The following is a 19,822-nucleotide window of genomic DNA, read 5'->3' as shown; positions in this document are numbered from 1 at the left end:
ATTCTGTCATCTTTGACACGGGCGCACGGCTGCGCATCTCTCCAGCTGACATTTCAACTATCCCACCACCACTGGACACGTTGACATCTAACAGACTCTGCAAGTGTTTAATGTAGTATATTGCAGCACGAAGTGTCTCCACTTTGCTGAGTCTTTTGTCCTCGAACTCTTGGGGAAGATGCTCCCGGAGCCGTGCGTAACCCTCGTTTACGCAGCGCACCCGCTGCCGTTCCCTTTCGTTCCTTTTCCGAATGAACGCTGGCTCGAATGAATAGTCATAGACACCGATGTGCCTGTGGAATGGGAAATACGAGAGACTCCCTGCGAATCTCTGACCGTACACAGGATCCAGGTAGGTTGTTGTGTCCAGAGAAAAGGGCAGTCCACGCGTGCCCTTGTAATGCGCTATCTGGTGATCCATGGAGAGGCCGAGCGCTATGGGTCTGACATGTGGCATGCGCTCAAATAATCCCTTCTTGTGGTCCGACATCTCTCTGCAAAGAAAAAAAATATTTTAGGGTTGATTTATGCTGGTTATGTAGGCTATTCATTATAACACAAAACTCTCAGGTTAGCCTATCATCATGGAAACTATGAAACTCATCCCACCCATGGTTTAATTAGAAATTATAGGCTATTTCTAACTTTCATGCATCTTCATTTTCCCAACACCCAAAGCCTTCGAAATTACAGTGTAAAATCCATGGCACAGACTAGAACATTCCCATTAATTCCACAATTGAATTCATGACGTGAGTTTACCTCGTCACAGAGTCTTCATAATCATCTCTCATCGTGCGTTATCTCCTTTCCCCGTTTATGTTTGTCTATTGAAGTATGCAGGTGAAATTGTAACCTGTTAGAAAACAAGTTGTCACATCCCCATGCCCTCTGTCTGTGACAATCTCTAGTTTTTGTTGGTTATCATGCCGGTGGGTGTGATCTTAAACTGGGCGGGGAGAAAGAGATATGTAACCCTTTCTCTCAAGACAAAACTACAGTGTGCTATGTATATGAGTAGACATGTATTACTGAAAAATAATTGGGGATTAACTTTTGACAGCAAAAGGATAGTGGGGCCAATGGGAGATATAACTGTCAAACAAAAGCCAAGTCTAATTTGCATATCGAATAAGCATCCAAGTAATTTAATTTAAGTTACATTTACAAAGTTGTGGACCTGTGCAGCCTAAAAACCTTTTTGTTAGGGTCCGTGATAAAAATAAAAAAAACAGAGAGGCTTTGGCAAATGACCTCAGATCAGATGTTCATCCTGCAGCGCAGCTTCCTGTTTGCGCATGCTCAGTGTGTCACGCTGTCATGGACCCGAAGAGGAAGCCTTTTGGTATTTTAGCTTTTGTTTTCATACAATTTTAACTTACTGTATGCTCCATTTTTATATATTGCATGAATATACAACATCGCAGCATTGTCTTTGAATCGTCAACGTGAGCTATACGCTCGAATGGGGATCGTAACGTTTTTTTTTTAGGTCAAATTGTTAGTTTCTCTTGATTCTCGTTAACGCTATTCTTAGCATGCTAGCTAGATAGCCAGCTAACTACATTACCAATGGTATTCATGTGTAGCGAAAAGGTGCAATATGCGGGAATCGTTCCGCCTTTACCTAATAGTTGACCTAATTTAAGTTTGTGACAAAACAAACAATGGATCGTGTAGAGAATAATTTCCCCATGTAAATCGCTGTGAAATATATATGAATTAAACCAGAAATATTGTACTTTCTGCTGTTTGACTCGCTTTCAATGAGTGACAGATCTATAAGTCACATGTCTATGTGAATTTGGTCTGGTCGCCCAAAAAGTTACATATTGCTTACTTTGTTGATAGGGTCTCAGGGCAGTGGCTCTGATTTGGGACTGGAACATGTTCTATGAAAGAGATATCTTGTTATTAGCTAGCTAACTTATGCATTGTCATATTTTGCTACATGTTTTGGTGAATGTGACATGAAGCAAATTGATGATTGGTATCTGTGTCTATCCTCTCCAGCCAGCAGAATGCACACATTTCACACTATCTTGGATGAGCACACACTGCCGAAGTCAGGTATCCAACCACTGTGATAGACTTTCCACACACATTTTAATGTTTTTCTTTTGTCAGCCTCAAATGGGATATTACACAGCGTTTTCTAACACCTTAGACTTTTTTTTGATTCCTCTCTAGAATGAATGACATGAACCTCAGCCCTGTTGGGATGGACCAGTTAAGTGTGCCCGCTGTGAGTGCCAGTCATCTGGGTCTACCCACCTCCCCAACACACAACCCCATCACTACACCAGGTAAAACACATTCACTTATCTGGTGAAACTACATTATCTTAAATGTGTTTACATATTTATGGCAATTATAGTTGTTGATACAATGGTCGATACATTCGTTTTGTCCCCCTTTACTTCAGGCATGTCTGTGGCTATACCCAGCCTGGGGCCCTCTCTTGGGTCTCTGCCCTCTGCTCTGTCGCTCATGCTGCCAATGGGTCCTCTTGGTGACCGAGGGGTCATGTGTGGCCTTCCAGAGAGGAACTACTCATTACCTCCCCCCCCCTACCCACACCTGGAGAGTAGCTACTTCAGACACATACTGCCAGGTAGGGCTGAGCACTTCTCCTCACCACGGTCTGTCATCTCCATTGTATCTCTTATGGATATCTTAAGGATTCATGGCATTACACCATGACACGTTTGCTGGTCTATATGTACATGGATTGGATATGATTTCTCTTTCTCTCTGTCAAGGTATTCTGTCTTACCTGGCAGACCGGCCTCCCCCTCAGTACATTCATCCCAGCAGTCTGAACATGGACGGGACTCTCTCTGTGTCCAGCCAGAACCCCTCAGGGCTGGACCCTTACAGTGGCCCTGGAGGCCCTCTGGAACAGGGCCTGGTGTCCCTGGACTCCCGTCAAGTCAGTGGCCAGGGAGACCTCCACCAGGGTGGGGGCCACGAGGTGCAGCTGGACTCCACAGGGCTGAACATGGAGTCCCGGGTCAGCAGCCCCATGTCCCCAGACAGGATGGGAGAGGACCTGGCCAACATGGAGGGGGTGGTGGGGGCTGAGAACCAACAGCAGCTGGGAGGGAGGGGCCAGAACCACGAGGGCCTGGGAAGAGTTGAGTCCTCTGGGGGCGTGATGCCCCTGCACGGGCCTGGCCTGGAGCTTCCTGTGGGGATGGAGCCAGAGCACCTAGGGGGCCGGGTGGGGAACTCAGGGGGAGGCGGTCTGGGGGAGTCTTTACACAGCTCAGGGGAGCTGAACTCTGGGGTGGTGAGTGTGGTGCTCACCCAGTCCCAGCTGGAGCCTGTGTCCCTCCATGGTCATTCTGGCATGGGCCTAGATCCGGTGAACGTGTCCCCCATCACGGCAGAGGTGTCCATGGGGCCAGAGAACAGCCTGTTGCTGGTCAATTCCACCCTGCAGCTGGAGGACTCCACCTCCAACAAGGAGAACATGGTCACTGCCTTCACCATCTGTGAGTAAGAGGGAAGAATGGCAGACATTTTGGTTTTGTGTTTACTTGCGCTGAGTTATTGCTGGGCACAGTGGCTCATTTTTGGTCTGTAAGGAAAATTTTAGCTTGGTAATGTATAAAGCTCTCCCAGCTTACTGTTCTGTTCTTGTCATCCATTGGAAGTCTTTGAACTTCTGAACTGTATATCTTTCTTAACTTGTTGTTATGTTGCGTTTGTGAACAGGGTGTACGCTGTGTGAGCGCTCGTATCCCTCCGACTGCCCAGAGCACGGCCCAGTCACCTTTATCCCTGACACGCCCATCCAGAGCAGAGCCCGTCTCTCCCTGCCTCGCCCGCTCTGCCTCCGCATCTCTGTAGCTGATGAGCCTTTTGGTATGGAAACCGCTGTGGAAGATGCAAGTTCGCTTCTAATGTCCTGTTTCTCTCCATCTGTTTTCATGTGTCCTTTCAATTTTATTGCTTATTCACTGAGTGTACAAATCATTGAGAACACCTTCCTAATATCGAGTGATTAGAACAGCCTCAATTCATCGGGGCATGGACTCTACAAGGTGTCAGGTGTTCCTCAGGGATGCTGGCCCTTGTTGACTCCCAACGCTTCCCACAGTTGTTTCAAGTTGGCTTGATGTCCTTTGTGTGGTGGACCATTCTTCATACGTTAAATTGTTGAGCGTGAAAAACCCAGTAGCGTTGCCGTTGTAGACACAAACCGGTGCGCCTGGCACCGACTACCATACCCTGTTCAAAGGCAGACATCTTTTATATTGCCTATTCGCCCTCTGAATGGCACACATACACAATCCATGTCTCAATTGTCTCAAGGCTTTTACACTCCTTCGTTAACCTGTCTCACCCTCTTCATCGACACTGGTTGAAGTGGATTTAACAAGTGGTGTCAATAAGGGATCATAGCTTTCACCTTGAGTCACCTGGCCAGTTGATGTCATGGAAAGAGCAGGTGTTCTTAATGTTTTGTACACTCAGTGTATATTGATTTGGACATTTCCATGTGAAAGGACCCATAAGCACCAACGTGAAGTTCATAGAAGCATTTAAAATTGTGTGTCAAATGAAAGCCAAGAGTCGATATATATATTTTACATGAATGCATTTTATTTATTTTTTATTTATTTTTTTAACCTTTATTTTACTAGGCAAGTCAGTTAAGAACAAATTCTTATTTTCAATGACGGCCTAGGAACAGTGGGTTAACTGCCTGTTCAGGGGCAGAACGACAGATTTGTACCTTGTCAGCTCGGGGATTCGAACTTGCAACCTTTCGGTTACTAGTCCAACGCTCTAACCACTAGGCTACCCTGCCGCCCCATTTTTCAACCATGTTCCCTCCTAAAATTGTTGAATAAGCAAAGGCTTTGATTTCTGGTCAAACAGAGGGAAAGTAGGTCTTAGAAAACCTCTACCAGGAAAACGTCTTAATAGGAATTAGAAATAGATAAAAACACAATGATGAAGACCCCTGCCAACTAATGTCAACACATTTGGTTTTGGAGACTTTTCCCTGCCTTCTGTATGTTTAAAAAACATTTTGTGGCTTGAAATGACGTTTCCAAAAACCTGTCTCTTTTGCGATATGTTCTCATTTCTCTCCCCAATGAGGAGGGATGACCATGAAAAAGGTAGACATATCAATTAGTTAGTGTTTTTACTGATATTTTGTTTAGGAATGATTCATTGATTAAAACAGTGGTGTATATTACAGGAATGTATAGTTCAGTAGAGTACAGTACAGGAATGTATAGTTCAGTAGTTTACAGTACAGGAATGTATAGTTCAGTAGTTTACAGTACAGGAATGTATAGTTCAGTAGTTTACAGTACAGGAATGTATAGTTCAGTAGTTTACAGTACAGGAATGTATAGTTCAGTAGTTACAGGAATGTATAGTTCAGTAGTGTACAGTACAGGAATGTATAGTTCAGTAGAGTTCAGTACAGGAATGTATAGTTCAGTAGAGTACAGTACAGGAATGTATAGTTCAGTAGAGTACAGTACAGGAATGTATAGTTCAGTAGAGTACAGTACAGGAATGTATAGTTCAGTAGAGTTCAGTACAGGAATGTATAGTTCAGTAGTGTACAGGAATGTATAGTTCAGTAGTGTACAGGAATGTATAGTTCAGTAGTGTACAGGAATGTATAGTTCAGTAGAGTACAGTACAGGAATGTATAGTTCAGTAGTGTACAGGAATGTATAGTTCAGTAGAGTACAGTACAGGAATGTATAGTTCAGTAGAGTACAGTACAGGAATGTATAGTTCAGTAGTGTACAGGAATGTATAGTTCAGTAGTGTACAGGAATGTATAGTTCAGTAGTGTACAGGAATGTATAGTTCAGTAGTGTACAGGAATGTATAGTTCAGTAGTGTACAGGAATGTATAGTTCAGTAGTGTACAGGAATGTATAGTTCAGTAGTGTACAGGAATGTATAGTTCAGTAGTGTACAGTACAGGAATGTATAGTTCAGTAGTGTACAGTACAGGAATGTATAGTTCAGTAGTGTATAGTACAGGAATGTATAGTTCAGTAGAGTACAGTACAGGAAAGTATAGTTCAGTAGTTTACAGTACAGGAATGTATAGTTCAGTAGTTTACAGTACAGGAATGTATAGTTCAGTAGTTTACAGTACAGGAATGTATAGTTCAGTAGTTTACAGTACAGGAATGTATAGTTCAGTAGTGTAGAGTACAGGAATGTATAGTTCAGTAGTGTACAGTAGTGTACAGTACAGAAAGTATAGTTCAGTAGTTTACAGTACAGGAATGTATAGTTCAGTAGTTTACAGTACAGGAATGTATAGTTCAGTAGTTTACAGTACAGGAAAGTATAGTTCAGTAGTGTACAGTACAGGAATGTATAGTTCAGTAGAGTACAGTACAGGAAAGTATAGTTCAGTAGTGTACAGGAATGTATAGTTCAGTAGAGTACAGTACAGGAAAGTATAGTTCAGTAGTGTACAGGAATGTATAGTTCAGTAGAGTACAGTACAGGAATGTATAGTTCAGTAGTGTACAGGAAAGTATAGTTCAGTAGTGTAATGTATAGTTCAGTAGAGTACAGTACAGGAATGTATAGTTCAGTAGTGTACAGGAATGTATAGTTCAGTAGTGTACAGTACAGGAATGTATAGTTCAGTAGTGTACAGTACAGGAATGTATAGTTCAGTAGTGTACAGGAATGTATAGTTCAGTAGTGTACAGGAATGTATAGTTCAGTAGTGTACAGGAATGTATAGTTCAGTAGTGTACAGGAATGTATAGTTCAGTAGTGTACAGGAATGTATAGTTCAGTAGTGTACAGGAATGTATAGTTCAGTAGTGTACAGTACAGGAATGTATAGTTCAGTAGTGTACAGGAATGTATAGTTCAGTAGAGTACAGTACAGGAATGTATAGTTCAGTAGAGTACAGTACAGGAATGTATAGTTCAGTAGAGTACAGTACAGGAATGTATAGTTCAGTAGAGTTCAGTACACAAATGTATAGTTCAGTAGTGTACAGGAATGTATAGTTAAGTAGTGTACAGGAATGTATAGTTCAGTAGTGTACAGGAATGTATAGTTCAGTAGTGTACAGGAATGTATAGTTCAGTAGTGTACAGGAATGTATAGTTCAGTAGTGTACAGGAATGTATAGTTCAGTAGTTTACAGTACAGGAAAGTATAGTTCAGTAGTGTACAGGAATGTATAGTTCAGTAGTTTAGTACAGGAATGTATAGTTCAGTAGTTTACAGTACAGGAATGTATAGTTCAGTAGTTTACAGTACAGGAATGTATAGTTCAGTAGTTTACAGTACAGGAATGTATAGTTCAGTAGTGTAGAGTACAGGAATGTATAGTTCAGTAGTGTACAGTACAGGAATGTATAGTTCAGTAGTTTACAGTACAGGAAAGTATAGTTCAGTAGTTTACAGTACAGGAATGTATAGTTCAGTAGTTTACAGTACAGGAATGTATAGTTCAGTAGTTTATGTATAGTTCAGTAGTGTACAGTACAGGAATGTATAGTTCAGTAGAGTACAGTACAGGAAAGTATAGTTCAGTAGTGTACAGGAATGTATAGTTCAGTAGAGTACAGTACAGGAAAGTATAGTTCAGTAGTGTACAGGAATGTATAGTTCAGTAGAGTACAGTACAGGAATGTATAGTTCAGTAGAGTACAGTACAGGAATGTATAGTTCAGTAGTGTACAGGAATGTATAGTTCAGTCAGGAATAGTTCAGTAGTGTACAGTACAGGAATGTATAGTTCAGTAGAGTACAGTACAGGAATGTATAGTTCAGTAGAGTTCAGTACACGAATGTATAGTTCAGTAGTGTACAGGAATGTATAGTTCAGTAGTGTACAGGAATGTATAGTTCAGTAGTGTACAGGAATGTATAGTTCAGTAGTTTACAGTACAGGAAAGTATAGTTCAGTAGTGTACAGGAATGTATAGTTCAGTAGTGTACAGTACAGGAATGTATAGTTCAGTAGTGTATAGTACAGGAATGTATAGTTCAGTAGTGTACAGTACAGGAATGTATAGTTCAGTAGTGTAGAGTACAGGAATGTATAGTTCAGTAGTTTACAGTACAGGAATGTATAGTTCAGTAGTAGTTTACAGTACAGGAATAGTTCAGTAGTTCAGTACAGAATGTATAGTTCAGTAGTTTACAGGAATGTATAGTTCAGTAGTGTACAGGAATGTATAGTTCAGTAGTGTACAGTACAGGAATGTATAGTTCAGTAGTGTATAGTACATGAATGTATAGTTCAGTAGAGTACAGTACAGGAAAGTATAGTTCAGTAGTTACAGTACAGGAATGTATAGTTCAGTAGTGTACAGTACAGGAATGTATAGTTCAGTAGTGTAGAGTACAGGAATGTATAGTTCAGTAGTTTACAGTACAGGAATGTATAGTTCAGTAGTGTATAGTACAGGAATGTATAGTTCAGTAGTGTACAGTACAGGAATGTATAGTTCAGTAGTTTACAGTACAGGAATGTATAGTTCAGGTTTAATGGAAAGTATAGTTCAGTAGTGTACAGTACAGGAAAGTATAGTTCAGTAGTGTACAGGAATGTATAGTTCAGTAGTGTACAGGAATGTATAGTTCAGTAGTGTACAGTACAGGAATGTATAGTTCAGTAGAGTACAGTACAGGAATGTATAGTTCAGTAGTTCAGTACACAAATGTATAGTTCAGTAGTGTACAGGAATGTATAGTTCAGTAGTGTACAGGAATGTATAGTTCAGTAGTGTACAGGAATGTATAGTTCAGTAGTGTACAGGAATGTATAGTTCAGTAGAGTGTATAGTTCAGTAGTGTACAGGAATGTATAGTTCAGTAGTTTACAGTACAGGAAAGTATAGTTCAGTAGTTACAGGAATGTATAGTTCAGTAGTTTACTGTACAGGAATGTATAGTTCAGTAGTTTACAGTACAGGAATGTATAGTTCAGTAGTGTACAGTACAGGAATGTATAGTTCAGTAGTTTACAGTACAGGAATGTATAGTTCAGTAGTGTAGAGTACAGGAATGTATAGTTCAGTAGTGTACAGTACAGGAATGTATAGTTCAGTAGTTTACAGTACAGGAAAGTATAGTTCAGTAGTTTACAGTACAGGAATGTATAGTTCAGTAGTTACAGTACAGGAATGTATAGTTCAGTAGTTTACAGTACAGGAAAGTATAGTTCAGTAGTGTACAGTACAGGAATGTATAGTTCAGTAGAGTACAGTACAGGAATGTATAGTTCAGTAGTGTACAGGAATGTATAGTTCAGTAGAGTACAGTACAGGAAAGTATAGTTCAGTAGTGTACAGGAATGTATAGTTCAGTAGAGTACAGTACAGGAATGTATAGTTCAGTAGAGTACAGTACAGGAAAGTATAGTTCAGTAGTGTACAGGAATGTATAGTTCAGTAGAGTACAGTACAGGAATGTATAGTTCAGTAGTGTACAGTACAGGAATGTATAGTTCAGTAGTGTACAGTACAGGAATAGTAGTAGTTCAGTAGAATGTATAGTTCAGTAGTGTACAGGAATGTATAGTTCAGTAGTGTACAGTAATGTATAGTTCAGTAGTGTACAGGAATGTATAGTTCAGTAGTTTACAGTACAGGAAAGTATAGTTCAGTAGTTCAGTAGTGTAGTGTACAGTACAGGAATGTATAGTTCAGTAGTGTATAGTACAGGAATGTATAGTTCAGTAGTGTACAGTATAGGAATGTATAGTTCAGTAGTGTAGAGTACAGGAATGTATAGTTCAGTAGTTTACAGTACAGGAATGTATAGTTCAGTAGTTTACAGTACAGGAATGTATAGTTCAGTAGTGTACAGGAATGTATAGTTCAGTAGTTTACAGTACAGGAATGTATAGTTCAGTAGTTTACAGTACAGGAATGTATAGTTCAGTAGTGTACAGGAATGTATAGTTCAGTAGTGTACAGTACAGGAATGTATAGTTCAGTAGTTTACAGTACAGGAATGTATAGTTCAGTAGTTTACAGTACAGGAATGTATAGTTCAGTAGTGTACAGTACAGGAATGTATAGTTCAGTAGTGTAGAGTACAGGAATGTATAGTTCAGTAGTTTACAGTACAGGAATGTATAGTTCAGTAGTGTATAGTACAGGAATGTATAGTTCAGTAGTGTACAGTACAGGAATGTATAGTTCAGTAGTGTACAGTACAGGAATGTATAGTTCAGTAGTTTACAGTACAGGAATGTATAGTTCAGTAGTGTACAGTACAGGAATGTATAGTTCAGTAGTGTACAGGAATGTATAGTTCAGTAGAGTACAGTACAGGAATGTATAGTTCAGTAGTGTACAGTACAGGAATGTATAGTTCAGTAGAGTACAGTACAGGAATGTATAGTTCAGTAGAGTTCAGTACACAAATGTATAGTTCAGTAGTGTACAGGAATGTATAGTTCAGTAGTGTACAGGAATGTATAGTTCAGTAGTGTACAGGAATGTATAGTTCAGTAGTGTACAGGAATGTATAGTTCAGTAGTGTACAGGAATGTATAGTTCAGTAGTGTACAGGAATGTATAGTTCAGTAGTTTACAGTACAGGAAAGTGTTCAGTAGTTCAGTAGTTCAGTAGTTTACTGTACAGGAATGTATAGTTCAGTAGTTTACAGTACAGGAATGTATAGTTCAGTAGTTTACAGTACAGGAATGTATAGTTCAGTAGTTTACAGTACAGGAATGTATAGTTCAGTAGTGTAGAGTACAGGAATGTATAGTTCAGTAGTGTACAGTACAGGAATGTATAGTTCAGTAGTTTACAGTACAGGAATGTATAGTTCAGTAGTTTACAGTACAGGAATGTATAGTTCAGTAGTGTACAGGAATGTATAGTTCAGTAGTTTACAGTACAGGAATGTATAGTTCAGTAGTTTACAGTACAGGAATGTATAGTTCAGTAGTTTACAGTACAGGAAAGTATAGTTCAGTAGTGTACAGGAATGTATAGTTCAGTAGAGTACAGTACAGGAAAGTATAGTTCAGTAGTGTACAGGAATGTATAGTTCAGTAGAGTACAGTACAGGAATGTATAGTTCAGTAGAGTACAGTACAGGAAAGTATAGTTCAGTAGTGTACAGGAATGTATAGTTCAGTAGAGTACAGTACAGGAATGTATAGTTCAGTAGTGTATAGTACAGGAATGTATAGTTCAGTAGTGTACAGTACAGGAATGTATAGTTCAGTAGAGTTCAGTACACGAATGTATAGTTCAGTAGTGTACAGGAATGTATAGTTCAGTAGTGTACAGGAATGTATAGTTCAGTAGTGTACAGGAATGTATAGTTCAGTAGTTTACAGTACAGGAAAGTATAGTTCAGTAGTGTACAGGAATGTATAGTTCAGTAGTGTACAGTACAGGAATGTATAGTTCAGTAGTGTATAGTACAGGAATGTATAGTTCAGTAGTGTACAGTACAGGAATGTATAGTTCAGTAGTGTATAGTACAGGAATGTATAGTTCAGTAGTGTAGAGTACAGGAATGTATAGTTCAGTAGTTTACAGTACAGGAATGTATAGTTCAGTAGTTTACAGTACAGGAATGTATAGTTCAGTAGTTTACAGTACAGGAATGTATAGTTCAGTAGTTTACAGTACAGGAATGTATAGTTCAGTAGTTTACAGTACAGGAATGTATAGTTCAGTAGTTTACAGTACAGGAATGTATAGTTCAGTAGTTTACAGTACAGGAATGTATAGTTCAGTAGTTTACAGTACAGGAATGTATAGTTCAGTAGTTTACAGTACAGGAATGTATAGTTCAGTAGTGTAGAGTACAGGAATGTATAGTTCAGTAGTGTACAGTACAGGAATGTATAGTTCAGTAGTTTACAGTACAGGAATGTATAGTTCAGTAGTGTACAGTACAGGAATGTATAGTTCAGTAGTGTAGAGTACAGGAATGTATAGTTCAGTAGTGTACAGTACAGGAATGTATAGTTCAGTAGTGTATAGTACAGGAATGTATAGTTCAGTAGTGTACAGTACAGGAATGTATAGTTCAGTAGTTTACAGTACAGGAATGTATAGTTCAGTAGTTTACAGTACAGGAATGTATAGTTCAGTAGTGTACAGTACAGGAAAGTATAGTTCAGTAGTTTACAGTACAGGAATGTATAGTTCAGTAGTTTACAGTACAGGAATGTATAGTTCAGTAGTGTACAGGAATGTATAGTTCAGTAGTTTACAGTACAGGAATGTATAGTTCAGTAGTTTACAGTACAGGAATGTATAGTTCAGTAGTTTACAGTACAGGAAAGTATAGTTCAGTAGTGTACAGTACAGGAATGTATAGTTCAGTAGAGTACAGTACAGGAAAGTATAGTTCAGTAGTGTACAGGAATGTATAGTTCAGTAGTGTAGAGTACAGGAATGTATAGTTCAGTAGTGTACAGTACAGGAATGTATAGTTCAGTAGTGTACAGTATAGTTCAGGAGTACAGTGGAATGTATAGTTCAGTAGTACAGTACAGGAATGTATAGTTCACAGTACACGAATGTATAGTTCAGTAGTGTACAGGAATGTACAGTAGTGTACAGGAATGTATAGTTCAGTAGTGTACAGTATAGTTCAGGAATGTATAGTTCAGTAGTGTACAGGAATGTATAGTTCAGTAGTGTACAGTACAGATGTATAGTTCAGTAGTTTACAGTACAGGAATGTATAGTTCAGTAGTGTACAGGAATGTATAGTTCAGTAGTGTACAGTACAGGAATGTATAGTTCAGTAGTGTATAGTACAGGAATGTATAGTTCAGTAGTGTACAGTACAGGAATGTATAGTTCAGTAGTGTAGAGTACAGGAATGTATAGTTCAGTAGTTTACAGTACAGGAATGTATAGTTCAGTAGTTTACAGTACAGGAATGTATAGTTCAGTAGTGTACAGTACAGGAATGTATAGTTCAGTAGTTTACAGTACAGGAATGTATAGTTCAGTAGTTTACAGTACAGGAATGTATAGTTCAGTAGTGTACAGTACAGGAATGTATAGTTCAGTAGTGTAGAGTACAGGAATGTATAGTTCAGTAGTTTACAGTACAGGAATGTATAGTTCAGTAGTGTATAGTACAGGAATGTATAGTTCAGTAGTGTACAGTACAGGAATGTATAGTTCAGTAGTGTATAGTACAGGAATGTATAGTTCAGTAGTTTACAGTACAGGAAAGTATAGTTCAGTGAACACTAGATTTGAGTACACTAATGTACTGAACTTTACTATACTTTACTGAACTCTGTATTGAACTCTACTGTACTGTGCTCTACTCTACTCTGAGCTCGACTGTAATGTACTCTACTGTGTTTGCCACACATTTTAAGTGAAACATCTGAGTCTCAGCGTTACTCTATTCCGTTACTGTGGAATTGCCCATTCAAAAACAACTTACAGCTTGTTTGCCCATCATTAATATCTCTATATGGGTGTGTGTGTGTGTGTGTGTCTCTAAGGAGTGTTTGCTCGGGACATCATACCTCCCAGGACCTGCTTTGGACCCATGGTGGGTCAGCACTGTAGCAACGTAGACCTGCAAGACTGGCCAGACAAGGACACCCCTCAGATATGGAAGGTCAGTGGCTTACACCATCCACATCTCCTCATTTAGATTTCAGATGACCTTATCGTAGAATTGCATGTGAGTCAATGAAATGCTATGTCAATTATGTGGATGAAGGGAGGCAGCATTCTGACCAGTAGATGGCGGTGTTGTTTTAGATGTTCCACAACAACGTGCTGGAGTTCTGTATCGTGACCACAGATGAGAATGAATGCAACTGGATGATGTTTGTCCGCAAGGCAAGGTAATTATCACTTAGTGAAGCAATCTCATGCATTTGGCTCAGTGTTATTATTTTTGATCCAAAATGGCTGCCACTCAGATATGTTGTGTCTCTGTGAGCAGGACCAGAGAGGAGCAGAACCTGGTGGCCTACCCCGACAACGGGAAGCTGTTCTTCTGCACGTCCACTGAGATCCTCCCAGACCAGGAGCTGCTCTTCTACTACACCAGGGACTACTGCAGGCAGATGGGGGTCCCTCAGGTCCCAGAGGGCCAGGTGTGCCAGTGCGGCAAAGAGTGCCAGTCCTTCGCCGAGCTCAAGTCCCACCTGAGCAGCCACAACAACCACGGCCATTCCCACAGCCCCAGCCAGGACCACCACCAGGAGGGCAAGCTGCCCAGTGGTACCTCCATCTCCTCCTCATCCCCCTGGGCCTGCCACTCCCACAACAGCAGCCTCTCTCATAACACTAACAACTCTGGCTCCAACACACACAGACACTCGCTTGAGAGGAAGTACAAGTGCAGTATGTGCTCGCGGGCGTTCACCACGTCCACTAAGCTCAACGTGCACTTCATGGGACACGTGGGGATGAAGCCGCACAAGTGTGAATACTGCAGCAAGGCCTTCAGTGATCCGAGCAACCTGAGGATGCACCTCAAGATACACACAGGTAGGGGATGGGTGGCGTGGCCTACACTCACACGTGCACACATACACATTGACATGGGATCTCTCAACATAGCAGCGTAGCATTTTCTGTGTCAGTCTCGGGTGTTTTTAGATGAGTTACGATATTATTGAAGGCGATTTAAAACACATGATGGTTCTACTGTATACAATACCAGTCAAAAGTTTGGACACCTACTCATTCAAGTGTTTTTCTTTACTTTAACTATTTTCTACATTGTAGAATAATAGTGAAGACATCAAAACGATGAAATAACGTATATGGAATTATGTAGTAACCAAAGTGTTAAACAAATCAAAATATATTTTCGATTTTCGATTCTTCAAAGTAGCCAGCCTTTGCCTTGATGACAGCTTTGCACACTCTTGGCATTCTCTCAACCAGCTTCACCTGGAATGCATTTCCAACAGTCTTGAAGGAGTTCCCACATATGCTGAGTACTTGTTGGCTGCTTTTCCTTCACTCTGAGATCCAACTCATCCCAAACCATCGCAATTGGGTTGAGGTCGGGTGATTGTGGAGGCTAGGTTATCTGATGCTGCACCATCACTCTCCTTGGTCAAATAGCCCTTACACAGCCTGGAGGTGTGTTGGGTAATTGTCCTGTTGAAAAATGATAGTGATAGTCCCACTAAGCGCAAACCAGATGGGATGGCGTATCGCTACAGAATGCTGTGGTAGCCATGCTGGTTAAGTGTGCCTTGAAATATAAATAAATCACATAGTGTCACCGGCAAAGCACCCCCACACCATTACACCACCTCCTTCATGCTTCATGGTGGGAACCACACATGCCGAGCTCATCTGTTCACCTACTCTGCGTCTCACAAAGACACGGCGGTTGGAACCAAAAATCTCAAATTTGGACTCATCAGACCAAAGGACAGAATTCCCCCGGTTTAATGTTCATTGCTCTTGTTTCTTGGCCCAAGCAAGTCTCTTCTTATCAGTGTCCTTTTAATAAACTTTTCAGAAATTCGACCATGAATGCCTGATTCACTCAGTCCCCTCTAAACAGTTATTGAGATGTGTCTGTTACTTGAACTTTGTGAAGCATTTATTTGAGCTGCAATTTATGAGGCTGGTAACTCTAATGACCTTATCCTCTGCAGGAGAGGTAACCCTGGGTCTTCCTTTCCTGTGTCGGTCCTCATGAGAGCCAGTTTCAACATAGTGCTTGATGGTTTTTGCGACTACACTTGAAGAAACTTTTTGAAATTTTTGTCATTGACTGACCTTTGTGTCTTAAAGTAATGGTGGAATGTCGTTTTTCTTTGCTTATTTGAGCTGTTCTTGCCATAATATGGACTTGGCCTTTTACCAAATAGGGCTATCTTCTGTATACCACCCTTACCTTGTCACAACACAACTGATTGGCTCAAACGCATTAAGAAGGAAAGAAATTTCACGAATTAATTTTTAACAAGGCACACCTGTTAATCGAAATGCATTCCAGGTGACTACCTCATGAATCTACGGCTGGCCATGCTTTCCACCTGGCTACCCCTACCCAGGTCAACAGCCCTGCATCCCCCACAGCAATTTGCCATACTTCACCCAAATCCAGATAGCCGATGTTCTGAAAAGCTGCAAAATCTGGACCCCTACAAATCAGCCGGGCTAGACAATCTGGACCCTCTCTTTCTAAAATTATCCGCTGCAATTGTTACAACCCCTATTACTAGCCTGTTCAACCTCTTTCGTATCGTCTGAGATCCCCAAAGATTGGAAAGCAGCTGCGGTCATCCCCCTCTTCAAAGGGGGGGACACTTGACCCAAACTACTACAGACCTATATCTATCCTACCCTGCCTTTCTAAGGTCTTCGAAAGCCAAGTCAACAAACAGATTACTGACTATTTTGAATCTCACCATACCTTCTCTGCTATGCAATCTGGTTTCAGAGCTGGTCATGGGTGCACCTCAGCCACGCTCAAGGTCCTAAAACGATATCTTAACGGCCATCGATAAGAAACATTACTGTGCAGCCGTATTCATTGATCTGGCCAAGGCTTTCGACTCTGTCAATCACCACATCCTCATCGGCAGACTCGACAGCCTTGGTTTCTCAAATGATTGCCTCGCCTGGTTCACCAACTACTTCTCTGATAGAGTTCAGTGTGTCAAATCGGAGGGTCTGCTGTCCGGACCTCTGGCAGTCTCTATGGGGGTGCCACAAGGTTCAATTCTTGGACCAACTCTCTTCTCTGTATACATCAATGATGTCGCTCTTGCTGCTGGTGAGTCTCTGATCCACCTCTACGCAGACGACACCATTCTGTATATTTCTGGCCCTTCTTTGGACACTGTGTTAACAACCCTCCAGGCAAGCTTCAATGCCATACAACTCTCCTTCCGTGGCCTCCAATTGCTCTTAAATACAAGTAAAACTTGTGCATGCTCTTCAACTGATCGCTGCCTGCACCTGCCCGCCTGTCCAACATCACTACTCTGGACGGCTCTGACTTAGAATACGTGGACAACTACAAATACCTAGGTGTCTGGTTAGACTGTAAACTCTCCTTCCAGACCCACATCAAACATCTCTAATCCAAAGTTAAATATAGAATTGGCTTCCTATTTCGCAACAAAGCATCCTTCACTCATGCTGCCAAACATACCCTTGTAAAACTGACCATCCTACCAATCCTCGACTTCGGCGATGTCATTTACAAAATAGCCTCCAATACCCTACTCAACAAATTGGATGCAGTCTATCACAGTGCAATCCGTTTTGTCACCAAAGCCCCATATACTACCCACCATTGCGACCTGTACGCTCTCGTTGGCTGGCCCTCGCTTCATACTCGTCGCCAAACCCACTGGCTCCATGTCATCTACAAGACCCTGCTAGATAAAGGTAACCCCCCTGCTAGGTAAAGTTAAACCCCCCTTATCTCAGCTCGCTGGTCACCATAGCATCACCCACCTGTAGCACGCGCTCCAGCAGGTATATCTCTCTGGTCACCCCCAAAACCAATTCTTTCTTTGGCCGCCTCTCCTTCCAGTTCTCTGCTGCCAATGACTGGAACGAACTACAAAAATCTCTGAAACTGGAAACACTTATCTCCCTCACTAGCTTTAAGCACCAACTGTCAGAGCAGCTCACAGATTACTGCACCTGTACATAGCCCACCTATAATTTAGCCCAAACAACTACCTCTTTCCCTACTGTATTTACAGTGCCTTGCGACCTTTTGCCACATTTCAGGCTTCAAACATAAAGATATAAAACTTTATTTTTTTGTGAAGAATCAACAACAAGTGGGACACAATCATGAAGTGGAATGAAAGTGGAACGACATTTATTGGATATTTCAAACTTTTTTAACAAATCAAAAACTGAAAAATTGGGGGTGCAAATTTATTCAGCCCCCTTAAGTTAATACTTTGTAGCGCCACCTTTTGCTGCGATTACAGCTGTAAGTCGCTTGGGGTATGTCTCTATCAGTTTTGCACATCGAGAGACTGAAATAGTTTTGATGTCTTCACTATTATTCTACAATGTAGAAAATAGTAAAAACAAAGAAAAACCCTTGAATGAGTAGGTGTGTCCCAACTTGACTGGTACTGTATAAGGTGATTATATGGTCTACATATGCTTCTCGTATAGGTTTTACTCACTCTAACCTCAGGTGCTCCCACAGGTCAGAAGAACTACAGGTGTAATGTGTGTGAGAAGTCGTTCACTCAGAAGGCCCACATGGCGTCTCATATGGTGATTCACACGGGGGCCAAGAACTTCAAGTGTGACCTGTGTGACAGGATGTTCATCAGGAAGCAGGACCTCAAGCAGCACATGTTCACACATACACAGTAAGTTTAAACTTAAGCAAGCTATTGACATGAGTGGTATGGGAAAAGTATTGGTTCTAGTCAATAGCCTGTAACCAGGGCCCAAAGTTTCTGCCTGGGTCACAGAAAAACTCCTGGACATAAGACATATTGGTAAACACATTTTAGGAAGTGTCTGGATTTCCATCAGTCTATTTTCCTCTGTTTTTATCACCATTTCCCCCTCTCTCCCTCTACTCTTTTCTCCACCCCTCTCCCATCATCATTCCCAATTCACAGAGAGCGTCAGATCCACTGCCCCAAGTGTGACAAACATTTCTTGAGGACCAACCACCTGAAGAAGCACATGAACTCCCATGAGGGCCGCCGGGACTACATCTGTGAGAAGTGTGAGAAGGGCTTCCTCACCAAATACCACCTCACCAGACACCTCAAGATCTGCAAAGGCCCCAAGACTGACCGTGGGGCCCAGGAAGAGGAGGGGGAGGAAGAGGATGATGATGATGATGAAGATGATGATGAAGAGGAAGGAGAGGAAGTCGAGAGACTGATAGATCCAGATAGCAGAGAAGACTGTGGGTTAGAGGGATATGATTCTGAGAAACCTTTGTCCCCACACAATTGACTGTGACCTCAATGTGCCATTACTAGAAATGCTAATTTATTTACTTATATTTAACTGTTTAGTTTGTTTTGCCAAAATCTCATTTGTTGTGTCAGGTTCAGGTTTATTTTCAAATATCAGTTTAACATTGGGCACAATCAAACAAGGATAACCCAGATTTTGATGTAGAGGTATTGTATGTGCTTAGGATTCATGTTTTATTTCTTCAGGTACATTTCCCTTGCCTAACAGCTAATCATCAATTGTTTTCCTGTTGCTCTATCATCGCTCCATACATACATCAGTATGAAACTGCCATCCTAGAAGAGGTATTGTATGTGCTTAGGATTCATGTTTTATTTCTTCAGGTACATTTCCCTTGCCTAACAGCTAATCATCAATTGTTTTCCTGTTGCTCTATCATTGCTCCATACATACATCAGTATGAAACTGCCATCCTAGAAGTCGTTTGTGCCGACGTGATGTGATTCATGTAGGCTGGCTTTGGCCCATCCAATTGGTCACTGGGACCAATCAGAATGTGTTTGCATTCTTAAAGAGTCGGGGAGGAAAGCAAATTCAAGACTCATAGAGAACAAATGTTAGCTGGTGTGCCATTTGGCCGGAGCGATGTGGCTGGGTAGCCAGGCAATAATCATCCTAGAAAAAGTTATGTTTTAACTCAAAAGCCATGGCCTTTTAACACACAATAGTTATTTTTTTTAACAGTGGTAATCTTTTTATGGAATAGATACTGAGTTTGAGTCTCTCTGGATGCTGACGGCTAGGTAGATGCTGGCTCTGCTGCTGGTTGAATGTTGAAGAATGTTGATGTGTCGGCCACATCTTTTTGTATGTATGTATGTGCAAATATATGAATGATGTAAAACGTCTGAATTCCTTATCGATTGTGATAATGTA

At 41.0% G+C, this 19,822-nt stretch overlaps 1 protein-coding gene across 2 annotated transcripts; it reads left to right on the top strand.

Moving 5' to 3' along the window:
• The first annotated feature begins 1,287 nt into the window (after positions 1-1,287).
• Positions 1,288-19,794, top strand: LOC112216844 (PR domain zinc finger protein 4). Of its 2 annotated transcripts, XR_002948405.2 has the most exons (12): positions 1,288-1,345; positions 2,014-2,070; positions 2,191-2,306; positions 2,426-2,614; positions 2,763-3,497; positions 3,721-3,870; positions 13,483-13,601; positions 13,748-13,833; positions 13,935-14,485; positions 18,150-18,318; positions 18,577-19,092; positions 19,231-19,794. XR_002948405.2 is itself a non-coding variant. In XM_024376958.2 (11 exons), exons 3-11 carry the CDS (start codon positions 2,192-2,194, stop codon positions 18,920-18,922), a joined length of 2,460 nt encoding a protein of 819 aa, XP_024232726.1. In that variant the 5' UTR covers positions 1,288-1,345; positions 2,014-2,070; position 2,191; the 3' UTR covers positions 18,923-19,794. The 2 variants fall into 2 exon arrangements, 1 of the variants encoding a protein (XP_024232726.1); XM_024376958.2 differs by having other exon boundaries at positions 18,577-19,794.
• Positions 19,795-19,822: the final 28 nt, after the last annotated feature.

Source organism: Oncorhynchus tshawytscha, linkage group LG17, assembly GCF_018296145.1.
Source record: "Oncorhynchus tshawytscha isolate Ot180627B linkage group LG17, Otsh_v2.0, whole genome shotgun sequence".
In the NCBI taxonomy this organism is placed as follows: Eukaryota; Metazoa; Chordata; class Actinopteri; order Salmoniformes; family Salmonidae; genus Oncorhynchus; species Oncorhynchus tshawytscha.
Note: the sequence above shows the minus strand (reverse complement) of the source record. Positions and strands in the feature narration are given on the sequence as shown.

Excerpts from the sequence above, each read along its gene's own strand:
- LOC112216844 (XM_024376958.2), top strand. The coding sequence starts at position 2,192 with ATGAATGACATGAACCTCAGCCCTGTTGGGATGGACCAGTTAAGTGTG. Across the intron at positions 13,834-13,934 it reads ATGTTTGTCCGCAAGGCAAG|GACCAGAGAGGAGCAGAACC; the intron begins GTAATTATCACT and ends CTCTGTGAGCAG. Across the intron at positions 18,319-18,576 it reads CACATGTTCACACATACACA|AGAGCGTCAGATCCACTGCC; the intron begins GTAAGTTTAAAC and ends CCCAATTCACAG.